We start from the raw sequence: 14,150 nt of genomic DNA on the forward strand, positions 1-14,150 counted from the left end.
TTTGAACCTCTCAGTTTTTTTCCAGCAAGTCTTTCTGTCCTTAAAAAAAATAGGAAACAAAAAAAAAACCAAAATCCCCAAAGCCCGAATCAACAGCCTGATATGTCACTCTTTAGCATTTAGTCTTTTGCTTTTAGAATTTGTTCTTTACAGGCTGTTTCAACATAATCTAAACGGCTATGCCTATGAAAACAAGTCAAAAAGAATACGGCTTCAGAAGTCCTGTAGTATCTGCGGTCTAGAAGGAACTGATTTATTAATATATGGTGAATGTTTCTTCACAGTAGCATTTGCTTTGAGTAGACTGGGGCGTGCTCTCTAAGTACTGTCAGTATCAGAAACTAAGCCTTGCTTTATCCTTCCTTTCTGTGATGCAGCAAAGACGGCTTACAAATGTGGAGCAAAGCGACCTTACAGATGACAGTTTATAGTTTTCCCTGTCAATCAAGTGCATCTGTGTTGCCCTGCAATAGCACTGAATCATTCATGGAGCACTCTGTTACTTTACGTTTGTGGCAGTGGGTTAACCCGCTGGGACCGCATAAAATGATGAGGCGGTGCGGAAAACGCGCACCCGGATTCTCGCAGCGTTTTTTTCGCAGCTGCTTGATGACAACAGCTTGAGCGGCTTTCGCCCGCACCGTGCGGCCGCGGCGCCCGCCCTCCGCGGGAGCGCTCTCTTCGCGGATCGGGGCGGAGCGGCCGCTCCTGCCCCGCCCCGGCTCCCTCCAGCTCCCTCCCGCTCCCTCCCGCTCCCTCCGGCGCTGGCGGAGCAGCAGGCGGGCGGGATGGCGGCGCGGGTGCGGGTGCTGCTGCTGGCGCTGTGCGCGGTGCTCGCTGCCGGCCGGGCCGCGGCAGAGCCGGCGGCGGGGGCCGCCAGCCGCCGGCGGCGGCTGAGCTCCGAGGAGGGCATCTCCTTCGAGTACCACCGCTACGCCGAGCTGCGGGAGGCGCTGGTGGCCGTGTGGCTGCAGTGCCCCGCCATCAGCAGGATCTACACGGTGGGGCGCAGCGCCGAGGGCCGGGAGCTGCTGGTCATCGAGATCTCGGACCGGCCCGGCGAGCACGAGCCCGGTAAGGGGGGACGCTGCCCGCGGCCCGCGCTGCCCGCACCTGTGCGCAGGGAACGGCGGCGGGCGCTGTCCCCGGAGCGCTCGCTGCGGCACCGGCACCGGCACCGGCTGGCAGCGATCGCCCGCGGCCGGCGCCGAGCGGCTTTGTGCCGCTGCCGGTGGGTTTAGCGCCCGTTGCAGCAAGAAACGCCTGGATTCCCCATAAAATGTCCGGAGCGGGTTCTGCCGGCAGGGCGGGCGCTGGCCGCCCTTCCCCGCACGAACCGCAGCGCTCGGGGCGCGGCGCTCGGCAGGAGCGTGCCCGTGGGAGCGGCGTGTCACGGCCAGGCTGTCCCCGGGGATGTGTCAGCCACCGCTGCGGGAGCCCGGCTGCCTCGGGATACGTGGCTGCGTGTACTCAGAGTTTGGGACATCTTTATCAAAGGGAATGTGGTTGATGCCGGGCACTTGTATTACACCTACGATAGTGTCTGTTTCATTGTTTCCGCTTTTAGAAGCGATAGTGTCGCTAATGGCTGTGTGTGAAAGGACTTATCCTTTATGAGAAAGCTGCTCGGTACCTTTGGCCCAGCCATCCGCCTCCTGCAGTCATGTCCTCACGTTTCCCCCGCTGGGTTACAGCACAGGTCTGGAAGTCCGTGACTTTTAGGTGGAGGTGTGGCTTCTGTGGCTCTCCGGGGATTTGGCCAATACAATTAGTGCTTAATATTCTGCTTTATGACCTGAATATAACCTTGCTTTGTATCCTCAAGGGACTTAATGTTGGGGCTAGAGATAGAACTTGGAGGTTATAGGATACTGGACATAAGGCGGATGTAAGAGGAAGGCAGGGTAGGAAAGCATTGTCTTGGAATGAAAAATGTAGGGAATGCAGCGAAATTTGAAAAATTTCTTTGTGGTGTGTTGCCATCTTGATAAGAGGGGGTGAGGATCCCGAAGCTGACTCTATTGCTGCTGTGTAATTTGCACACTAGATTGATAACAGTTATTACTGGGATTTTGCGTTGCTGCCAGGGAATAGTCGCTGTCTCTCGTTTATGTGACTGTTGTGTCAAGCCAGCTGAAAGGGACAAAACGAGCAGCATGCTGTGCAGTCTGAGATGGGGCTATGCCTCTTCCTGGAGACACACTGCTCTTAGTGTCAGTGGTGTGAGAAAGGGTTTGTCACTGAGCCCAAGCTAAAGGGAATCCAGCAGTATATGAATAACAAACTGCAAAAAAGAAAAATTCCTATGGATTGCATCCACATAAAAGCTATAGACGGTGTCAAACATTTCCTGGAACGTGCTGGGTCCCTTACTAATGGAGCCCCATAGACAAAAATGCCACATGTTGCAATGTCCAAATCACGTGTCAGGGAATGTGATGAGTCCTGTTTATCTTTAGTGATGGATGCTGAAAATGCTGGTTTTTGAAGGGGATTAACCAGGGTTTGAACCAGAGCAAATTCATTGTTTTATTTCAATCCTCACTTTCATTCTGTAAGGTTCTGAACATTTCTCAAAAAGTGGAGAGCTATGCCTCTCTGCAGTGGTGCATGGGAGAAACTGGGGATCTTTTTTGGGAAGGGCAGCAGGACAGACCTCATACATAGTTACCTTTGCACTCCTTAGAAAGAGTTGTAAAAGCATTAATACCACCCCTGCTTCTTTATTACAGAGCCTAAGCACCTATATATTTTGCCAATAGTTGCATTAGAGGTGTTTCCTTCTTAAAAATGTGCCCTTCTACTGCGCAGTAAAAAGTAGCACTGTTCATTTTTCTATGCAAGCTTTTTTAAGCTGTGCAGTAAAAGAAGTGGAGCCTTGTACCAGCCATGGCAGGAAATGTGAGACTGATTCTGTTCATACCTGAAGGGGGAACTCTGCTCACTATGAGCATCCATGCTTGATTCCCAGGGCAACAACCAGAATGAGGATTTTTTGTTTGGTAAAGATTGCAGGATCAGAAACTGATATATCATATATTATTATTAAAAAATTATAGAATTAAGGACACATGTATATACATACATATAGTTATTTTTCATTTTTCCCAGGCAGCCAAAAAGTTGTAAGTTCTGAACATAATCTATTCCTGCAAGATATCCTAAGTGTCACAGGATTTATTTTTAAATACAGGGAGGTATGAACAAAATATATGCTGTGGTTCATAGATTTCTAGTCTATAGAGAGCTCAAGCTTCTAGAAGGCTGTTGAGTACACAGGGATGATACCTGAATCATCTCGTGAACAGCTGTGAAACAAAAAAAATGCTTGTGTTCACTTAGTGAGCAAGTTGATAACAAAATAGATCAGGAAAGTGTCAGCAGAGCATCAGTAAAGACTCTGTACTGGGTAAAGAGGCTTTCTACTGAGTAAATCAAATACTGCATATACATGCAACCACTGCATAATCACACGTATTGCATGCCTGTGTAGCCTGTGAATGCATTTGATCATATGCAAGCACACAAATCAACTGCAATTTTTGAGTATCAGCTATTTTTGGAAATTTTGTAATATATGTGCAATGTTTGAAAAAAAATTGCTTGAGAGAAATAGGGAAACTTCAGAAATGTGCTTTAGACCTCCAAGGCAACCGAAAAAAATCCTCAGTGAATGAAAAAACTGGAACAAATCATAAAGGCCTCATTTTTTCCTGGGGTAAATACTCATTAGGAAGATTTTCTTAAAGTGCTGATACTGCAATGGAAGTCAGAATGACTTTACATTTTACATTTATGAGCCAGTCTGGTTTCTCGCATAATCATACCAAGTGTCTTTTCACAAATCTTGGAAACCCAAATTAGTCACTTGGGTGCTGTGAGCTGAGCCTTCACTGAGCTCTTCCTTGGGACATGATAAATGCCAGAAGCGTGAGACTGCCTAAGGTTTCTGATGCTACATTAAACGCTTAGAGAATGTGCTGCCTTTTGCAAACTTGAACATCACACCACCTTCAACTGTGCTTCATGCCTAACAGCGTTTGGGCTAACATTTGTAGTTTTGTGCATTTTGTGGTGTTTTTTTTGTTTCTTGTGGGTTTTTTTTTAGATGTTTCTTTGGGTGTTTATTGTGGCAACAATTTCTTTAGGCTGGTACTGCACTTACATGGGAGATCAGAGCCTGAAATCACTGATGGAAAAGAAGCCCTTGAATAAGGAAAAGCAGAACCTGGAGATGAAGGCATTTGAACTTTATCAAGTTTTATACCAAGGCAGAAAACCTCACTTTGAATCACTGAGGACAAGGCAGTGAAGGCGGAGGAAGCCTCAAATGAGACTGTGTCAGTGGTTACGTGTAGAAGGTGTTGCATGCACATAGACTGGAAGCAATCAAAATGTTTTTGAGTAGCTTTGATTGCAAGAGAAAATACAGTTTTGTCCCTGTGGTCACCAAAAATTGGCAAAGTTGACAGAAGATGGTGGACGGCAAGGTCAGGTAAAATAAGGAGAAAGAAGCAGTGGGAAGTTGATGGTCTACCAGGGGAAAACAGGACATTTGATGGTAAAGCACAGATTTATTATTTTTTTTGGGGGGGGACAAACTAAGCAATACTTTGCCTTAGTTAACGTGCAGGAGAAACTGACTACTCCTGAGAGAGGAAATAGGCTCTTGCTGTGGATGTCTGATGTTCTGTTGAACAGAATGTTAATGATTTTATTGTTCATCATTTTCCCCACAAACATCTTTAAAAATATTTCAAATAGAAGGGAACGGTTAATTTGTAGTTGAGTGAGACAACTGATTCTCTAGAAAATTACATAGTTTGCAGTTTCAAACAACAAAGTGACATGAAATTGTGAGGCAGGAGCACACTGTTTGTGAATTGAGCAGTGCAGCTGTCACATTTGCAGGGCCCTGTGGGTGTGACTTCAGTCAATTTTATGAGCTGCAGCTCAGCTACAATCCTTGGACCCATCACTTTATCAAAAGCTCCACTTGGCAGGGTGAGGAAGTGAGTTGGGTAGGTCACTGCTGGCACTGAGCCTAAATAAGCTTCTTGGCTTCCCAAATTGCAGCTCCTGTACTATCCCCTCCAAAGCCCCCAGATGTGAGGCTCTCAGTTTCTCGCACCCCAGTCATGCAGTGCTAGAACCATTTCCTCCTGCAAAAAAATAGAGGGTGACTAAGAGAGAAGTGAAAATCACAGCTCTATATTGATGAATGGAGAAACCCAAGAACTCTGTGCTAATACAAACAGGTTTTTATGCTGTCAGTGAAGTGCTCCTGTATTCAGCTGTGGCAGCAGCCATGTGAACTGGTACTTTCAGTGGTAAGAAGTTGCAATAAGTAAAGCTGATGAATTTATAGGGAGAAAAATTGTTTTTCATAATATCGTCACTGTTGCACAAAACCCATTAAAAATATCTCTTGATTTATTGTAATTTAAATGACTCCACAGCCATTTAAGAGAACCATGAGCAACTGCTGCTCTTTTGCAAAAGAAGAAGAACAAGCAAACATGTAGGAGGCTGCTGCGGTGCCAGCCCCCCATGGGCAGGAATCAGCTGTGCTGCTGTAGGTGGCAGCCTGAGTGGGGAGACCACTGGGTGTCACCTGTGGCTCTCATGGGCTGCCCTGCTCCAGGTGCGTGGGCACGGTGCTGGGGTTGGTGGCAGGGTGTTGTATCACAGCTCTTCTCTTGGTTATGGTGATGTCATCAGATTCAGCTGTTCTAACCTCATTATCTACAGTGAATTGCACTTGATTTTCGAAATTTTTTCCTTTCGCTTCAAATCTGCACATAAAAATCTTACGAGCTCTTTGATTGGACCTGTTGATCTTTCCCATATTTGCAAATCATTAATAAAAATTGCATATGGCAAGAGCTTGTTTTAATTAAATCTAGATATTAGAGAGCAAGCCTAATTTGCGTGCTCGAGGTTTAAGCAAACCCTGTTTTTTACCAAGGGCCACTTATGCAGTGTTCCCTTTTTGAGGGGAGATGTTGAAGGGTAGAGGGCTGGTTGCTGGTAAATGTGTGTGCACTTTGTTCATCCTCATCCGGGTGCACCACATAAAGGTAGGGGCCATAAATAGGTCGGTGTCAGCACAAGACTTTGTATCAGGAATACAGGAGATGCTGTGCTGACCGTGGTGTGCTTTCACCCTTTCTGTCAGCTGTGGTTTAGCTGCTTTCCTGGCTTAGGTTTGCAATCCTCTTTACAGCTGAGCCGCTGTCTGAGCACCTGAAGCACTAGAGGGGAGGGAAGAGGGCAGCTGCTGGTGTCTCTGTAGGCATGGATAGAAAATGCAGAGTAAAACATGGTTGAACTTACTCCTCATTTAGGCTTCTGCATTTGGAATTTTTCTTTCCTTTGTGCCTCAGGGAACAGATTTTCTTTCAGAGCTTGTGAGGATGTTCTGTCTTTCTCATCAAACACTGTCAGGGATTTGCTACTGACTCGCCTGCTGGGAGTGCAGATCTGGGGCGGGCTGTACCTCCTGCATTCTACAGAAGGCCGAGAAGCTGTAATTACCTTTCCAGCAAAATCCCTTATGGGAATTTGTGCTGGTTAGGGTATCCCCCTGAAGTCACCCAGCCAGGATTTGGCCTGGGGTAGTTTCTGGCAGGACTATTTTAGTGCTGCCTGCATTCAGAGCGGGATGTTCAGTGTCCTTCACAGACTGTGTAGGTTGTGCGGGTCTCGGAAGGGCTGTAGAGCAGCATGAAGATGGCTGCATGTATGTGCTGCGTGAATTTTTTAGACTTTCAGATTTTTCTTCCTTTATTTTATCTTTCTTAGATATTTCCTTAATAGCTCTGATTTCATCCTATCTCAGTTCTCATGCTCAGCTAAAAATAGAGGTGTAGAATACGAATTGAAAGCCGTCTCCCAGAGCTGGTGCAAATGAAGGAGAGGCAACCCCGTTTACAGCTCGCATTCGCAGCTGGTTGTTAATGCCGTTCACGTTGCCATTGAAGTCAATGGAAATTCCCAGCGAGTGTGGCTCGGCAGCTGTGCTAGGACTCTGCAGTGCCCTCGCCAGACACAGTGCTCTCCCTCCAAATCGCTTCACTGACTGACGTATTTAAAGACTTCCCTTTTGTTAGAACATTTAAAGAAGGGTTAGTAGAGGCTGTGTGCTACCTGCAGAAACACACTGGCTCCCAGCTACTGCATCTCAGCAGTTTATCTTTTATTTACTGGGATAACACAGATGGTAAACAAGCTGGGGTAAAAAGGTGGTCTGTAATCATTCCGAATAAACATGACTCTACGGAAGGCAGTTGTTTTGCTTTTCAGGCTTAAAATGAGTCTGAGTATGCAGAATATTCAGGATTTGTTGATCTGACCCTGACCGCTTTTGACAATCCCACTCCTTTTGAAAGAGTTGATTACTTTAATTTCCTCCAAAGAGAAGATGGTAAAGCACAGATTTACCTGTCATCACCTCCCACACCTTCGGAACGCCTTCCCAGTTCCCAAAGAAAACAGAAGGGGGGCCTGTTTTGTTGTTGTCTTGGCTTAAAGTGATGTTTTATTAGGGTCACAATAATTCAAACTCCAGAGATTTTTTGGGAAGTCTATAAAGAAAGGTATTTCCCAAGATTCTGTGGCATGTATTGTTAAAGATAGTAAGTTGTAGTTGTGTGATTTATCAAAAGTGACCTCATTATTAAAATGTTTTAAACTTTTTTTCAGGAGAAGGTTTATTACTCTGTAATTTAGTAATCAATATCTCAAGCCTTTAAATTACATGGAGGGTGAAAAGCAAAAGAGAAGTCTTCTGATTTCAGAATAAACACACTTTTTTTGGTTTTACCAGTGGAGTTGTTGCTAGACTCAGCTGATAATTTAGTATTAAAACATGTTTGGAATTAGTTCTGTGTTCATTACATCTAATTTCTCTTTTCAAAGATGAGTTGTGATTTAGAAGCCTACATACTGGGCATGCATATTCATGCTGTAATCTCCCTTTTCCTGGCCAGCAGGAACACCTCTTGGCTAGGCTGCAGTGCCCTCTGAAAGCGTCTGTTTTCTCCATGGACTGCAAGAGGAACTAACATTGGGTAGGCTTCTGACTTAGGAAAGTGTGCAAGAGCTTATGATTAAGATCTGGTGAATCCCAGCCTTCATGTATCATCATCTAATGTACCTTGTTGTGCTTTATATGTTGTCTTTGCGAAACATACAGTTTATGAACCACATCTGAGCTATTTTCAGCAGATTAATTTATTTTGTTAAGTCCTCATACCTATTTTAATTCATGTTCCTCCTAAGGAAAAAAAAAAAAACAAAACCAAAACATTGTGTCACATCTTTTTTTGGTCTACATTTTCTTTTTAAACAAAAGTCTCATGCATGTATTACCATAGAACCTTGCTGTTTTGTTTTCCTGGGTTGTTTTTTTTCCCCTCCAGTTGAATTAGGAATTAAACTGCGAAGACTAGTTACTCAATTCTGTCAAACTTTTGTGGAATCAAAAAAAGGTGAAAACTACTGTATGTGCTTTAAACCTTCTGGATAAGGTAATTTAAATGATTGCTAGGGTTACAAGGAGCAGAGTAAAGGGTGTAAACTTCATTTTGGAGTAAGGTGCACATCAAAAGCCAGCATTCAATGAATTCAGTGGGAATGGGATATTACATGTTAAGGTTATTTTCTAGTATGCTGGGGCTAAACAAAGAAGATATCAAGGGTCTATGTAGTAAAAAGACTGGAAAAAAAATTCTTAACAGTAAAACTGACAGATAGGCAGGTTTGATCTGCTGTGGGACAGGAAATGGAGCTCTTCTTTTTGCCATACATCAGCCTGTATCATCTCAGGATAAGGGTGAAAGCTGGTGGTGTGCTGGGAGAGGGCTAGGAGCTCTGCAGAACAACAGAGCTGAAACTGAGCTAGTCCCAGCTTCACGTGCTGGGGTTTTGGATTTTGGAACAAAAGTTCTGCCACACTGTGGAGAAACAACTGTATGTGTCAAGGGGCAGTAGCTGCCCCTGGCAATGAAGTTGTTGCCTCTCGCTGCTTTCAGGAACGCTGCTGGAGAAAAGGACACTGGACGAAAACTGAGGTTTTGGTCCATGGTGCCCTTCCCTATGAAACAGAGGTCTCCTGCAGAGTGCCAGTGCTCTGCTAGCTGAATTGGCATTGGTCACATCTTCCTGTCACAGCAGCAGGTACTTGTCAAAGGGCTGTGAGGTTTGGGCCAATATGAAGCCATATGTTAGAGATGTGTCTGTGTACCTACAATGGCCAGGTGAGAGAGAATCTTGAATCATAAAGCTGTGGCTGGCAGTTCAAAGGCAGTAAACATTTGTTTTAAATTAATTTCCAAAGCGAGACATTTATAACTGCATAAGTTAGTAACTGCTTCCTGGTAGTTGTTCATATTGAATTATGAGCAAAACCTCACATCCTTGTTTGCTTGCAAATAAAGTCCCATGGAGACAGCTATTTGCACAGAGCTGCACATGGCCATGGAGTGTGAGCTGCCTGATTTATGATCAAAGACACTGTTCTGACTGCAGAGCCTGCCCAAAGCAAGAACAACCTGAATGCCATTTTGAGTACTTTTGCTTAGGTATGGATATGCCTTAAAGCCAAACGAAAAGTTCTTTGGTCAGGGGAGACATCCGACTGGCCAATGTTTATTGAACTCTTCTCTTGGCAAAGACACCCTTGCTAGTCTAATGATCTGGTAGGTGTCTAGAAAGGATGGCCCAGACATTTGTCATATTAGTTCTTCAAACAAAAGAGAAATCATACAGTACTTTGCACATTTCAAAGGTTAAAACTTTCTGCACAGTTGTGGTTCCCATACCACCACATTAGAAATATCTGGATAATACATATGTGAATTACCACATGGTTATCTCCTGACATTTCTGGCTGCAAAATATTCATTTGAATTTTATTTTTGGGTCCCTCAAATTCAGCATCACTGTCCTTCAGTTACACATTGTTGTCCTTCAGTGTTGCGAGTGATGCATTCCTTGCACAATGATCATTCAAAATGAACCTTTTTTTTCCTGTGCTAAACCGAATATTTTGTGGTTTTGGCAGCATTTTGGCTTATTGCACAAAAACACAGTTCTAGAACTATGAGCAAAATTGGGGTGAGTCTAAGACATAAATAGACACTTTTACACTCTGGAAAATGGTACTTCAGAGGAAGCCTTGTGACTATGGTAAGCTAACTCTCCATGTCAGAGAGTTCATGACTCTGAAGTCAGAGCTTCACCTGGTAAGACTACCCCATGCTCAAATTTTTCCTCCCACCCAGCTGCTGAGCATACACAAATCAAACTGAAGTCAGTGGGAGCTATTCATCTGAATTTCAGCAGGAGGCTTATAAATCCTGATAATAATGAATGCTAAATTTTTAAGCCAACTTGCATGTGTACCCTTAAAAAAAAAAAAAGCCAAATGTGACTCTGATTTTGTAATAGCCTGCACTTGATGAATGATTGGTCCACGTTTATGCTGTTCTGGATGAAATGTCTTCCGTCTCTTTGGTTACATCAGTACATAGAGGGATGGAGAGGAAAGAAAGCTGTGGGGTTGGGAGCTGGGTTTTCACATGCTTAAATTTTAAACATTAAGCACACACATGCTTAATATTTAAATAAATGAGAAGTTGTTTCATAGAGAGGAAAAGCTGTTTTGTGGTAAAGGATGGCTGGCTGCTTTCCTGGCTCTGCTGGGAATTTTTTGGTTTTGGGTGAGAACACCCTCTTCCTGTGACTCAGGTTCTCCTCTCCATGCCTATGTTCTCAGCTTCTATGCTAGGTTTAGGTGTGGCTGTGCCAGGTACCTTCTGTACAGGTTCTTGAGAGATAGCATGAGGTTCAGCATTTGATCTGCCTTTAAGCAGCAGTTCCTACCTGCTTCCTGTCAGATTTTTCCTAGTTGCAGTAGCCCCAGTATTTGTGTTGACGGCTATGCTAATGGACATATGGTGAGGGGCTGTCAAGAGTTTCTCTCCCTATTTGCCTGCAGCAGATACACAGTTTTTTGTTTTGTTTAAAAATCTGCCTTCATAGCAGATAAATATAAAGAAGGAACCAATTCCTTTTCTTCCGGTGCTGATAAGGAGAGTCACAACAGAGGCATCAATATTTGTGAGGTTTCTACGTGTTGCAGTTAAGGGAACAAATCCATAGCCAAAATAAATATTGCTAACCTTCAGTGAAAATCTTTAGTGGAAAAGCCTATAAATAAACAGAAACAGAGGAGCATCTGTTCCTTGATACTTCATGAAGCAGCTGATAAAAATAAAATCTGTATGATAACAGTAGCCAATACAGGATGAAAAAGTACCTGACAATGGAACCTCCTGAATAGAGAAGTTTAGGAGCCAAGGAGCTCATCTGACTTGAAAATTGAAGAATTGTCTGAAATAGATGTTGCCATGGAGACAGATAGGATTAGCAGCCTGAGACTGATTTCATTGGTCTGCTGCTAGCACAAGTTGCTTGTTTGAGTAGCATTAATATGTTGTCTCACGCTGCTTTATATGCTGAGACCATCTGGCATTAGTGGTATTTAAAGGTGCAGTTCTGTTATGGAAGGAGTTGGCCAACATGGTTTGATTTATGTTAGTAAGACAAGCTACAAGAGTTGCAGGGTCTTTGAAAAGCTGTCTTGTGCATAAAAATATTCTGAAAAATCACAGCTCATACAGAGATGAAGTGGGGCTTTGGGGGCCAGCATGAGGAATTTCAGAAGTTTGCTTTATACTCAGTCAGCGCATATTTGAAATATTCTCTGCACAAAAACACTCTTTTGCATGTTTCTTCAGGTGTGAATGTGAAGGCAGCCACATTTTTTCAAAAATAAGCATTTTCACTGCAAAAGCTGCTTGGGAACTACAGCTCCACCACCTCGAACCAACACAAGATCATATTGTATATTAAGGAAAAGTATGTTGTAACATTGCAGTGTTAAATGAAGAAATTAAGGTCTAACCAAACAGAGTCCCTTTAGGGGACTTCTTATTTCAGAGTCCATGATTTGAAGAAAAAATATTTTCTTTTAGTTTGACTGTATACCTTTGAAAATGTATTTTTTTAAGCCAAGGATTTGATAAGAAAGATAGACTAAGATAAACCTTTTCTTTGATCTATTTATATCAGTGAGTCTTCATCTGCTTTCCTTAATACCACTCTGGAGTGGGAGTTATCTTCCAAAGGAGCTTACATGTCAGTGCTGACATGCCTCAGGTGCTTATGAATTTTCACTATTTTGTTCTTTGGTAATTATTACCATGATACTTGATTGTTCTCAGGACTTTTCCCCAGACAGAGATGAATGTTTAAAGAGTGACCAGAATAAGAGCCAGAAAAATAAGAACCAGAAAATATTCCTGTCCGAGTTTGAGTTCCAGTGTGGAGTTTTTTTGTAAGATGGGCATGGTGAGGAAAGTGGCTAGAAGGAAAACTATCTGGAGGCTTCGTTCTCCTGGATAGACTTAAAACTGGATGGAACTTGAAGTCAACTCTTGATAATTATCCATAAGCTTGATAGGCATTTTTACATTCTCAGCTGACGGATGTTGTGAAACTACTGATGGAAAGCATTTCTAAATGCTCTGCAGCAGTGCAACACTTGTCCTCAGGTATTGATGTGATTGATATTTCTTGGATATTGGTGTGAAGTGTAGAGTACAATAATAAAATTAAACAAGGGCTTGGGATCTGTTCCACAAATCTTTAGGTTTTAAGCCTTTACTCTGGAGCTCTGACTTTGGTGCCAAAACAAATTCTTCATAAAATTTTGCTTCAAGTCCAGGACCCAAGAAATACATAGCTGTGGATGTCTTCACTCCTTCAAATAGCTTTAGAATGATTATGTTTGATGCTTAATGTTTTTACAGCTTAGTTCTGTTTTAACAAAATGAATATAAGGCACAGGAAGAAAGCCAAAGAATCGTATTCCCAGCCTGCTCCCAACCCCAATTCCTAGTTTGTAAGTCAGTTTTCTCCCTGTTTTGTTGGCTTGTTTTTAAGACTGTCATTCAGTTCTCTCTGAAACAAAGCTTGGGTGCAGTTTTGGGTGTCAGTTACCTCAAGAGCCACCTCATAGTGATGCAGATGTTGCTGCCACAGAGTTGTTCACTGCTGTTATCCCTGAGCAGTCTTCCAGCATTACCTTGTCATCTCTTGTAGCCTCCCACGCATCTTCCTACTCTCACAACACATCCAGGGTATGGCACACAGTGTGCAGAAGTATTAAAATCAGCCTGAGAGGTGTGATGCTACCCCTGCATAATTGTGGGCCCTTTGGCCTAGATAAACCCACAAGTTAGTACTTCTTAAAGACCCTGTGGGGCCAGGAGGAGCCTTCTCCAAACGTGGGGGAGGATCAGGAGGGACTGGCCCTGAGGAGCTAGGTTGTAAACCACCTACGCTGCTTGGTGGTGGAGTCTTCTGCATGCTTGTCGCTTTTCAGTTTTATTATTTGTGCTTAAAAGCCTCATTTCTGATGTTGGCCAGATGCTACTTAATTCCTTCACATTATTTCATTTGTTTCAGTTCCCCAGATACTGACATTTGACATAGCAGTATTTATAGTCTAGGAATGAACTTTTGTTTTTTCTCCATTCCATTAATTTCCAAGGACAGAATTCTGCTTCCATTCTTGCTGCATTTCCATAGCATTTGAATGAGCTGACTGCAGCTGATGAAGCTATTCACTGATTATTTCGTGTTTTGTAGTATGAGAAAAGATGATAGAATAGAGAAATAGCAGCATCTGAAATAGCACCAGTTGTGGTACAGTTGTGCTACATAACATTCTGCTGAGTTGCAAAGTCTGGTGACTTGACTGAAATTGATATAGTTGCAATGATGTTTTCTTGTCTGGAGTGCCCAATATAATTCTTTAAATTTACTATTAATGTGAAATGGAATGAACACAGATGAATGTATTGTAAGTTTTGTGATATATTTTACCAGTAACCCTGAAAACTAATGCAATGGAAATGTGCTTTAGAAATGACCAGCCGTAAGTAGCTAATGACACATTGCTCTTAAAGTACCACTGCATATTTTTTCTTCCTTTCTTTTTGCTGTTATTTACCCTTTTTTTTTTGGTCATTGCAGTTGTCTTTTAAAAGCAGTCTCTCAAAATACAGCAAGGGTGAAAT

The 14,150-nt window shown here is 43.1% G+C and overlaps 1 protein-coding gene across 1 annotated transcript in view; it reads left to right on the forward strand.

Moving 5' to 3' along the window:
- Positions 1–758: 758 nt before the first annotated feature.
- The window catches only part of CPE (carboxypeptidase E), a 55,352-nt gene continuing 41,960 nt past the window's right edge, over positions 759–14,150 (forward strand). Inside the window, exon 1 of the mRNA XM_058839061.1 lies at positions 759–1,074. Coding sequence (XP_058695044.1) covers positions 789–1,074 — 286 coding nt within the window. The 5' untranslated portion in view covers positions 759–788. The remainder of the gene's footprint in view (positions 1,075–14,150) is intronic.

Source organism: Poecile atricapillus, chromosome 4 (genome assembly GCF_030490865.1).
Source record: "Poecile atricapillus isolate bPoeAtr1 chromosome 4, bPoeAtr1.hap1, whole genome shotgun sequence".
NCBI classification, from domain to species: Eukaryota; Metazoa; Chordata; class Aves; order Passeriformes; family Paridae; genus Poecile; species Poecile atricapillus.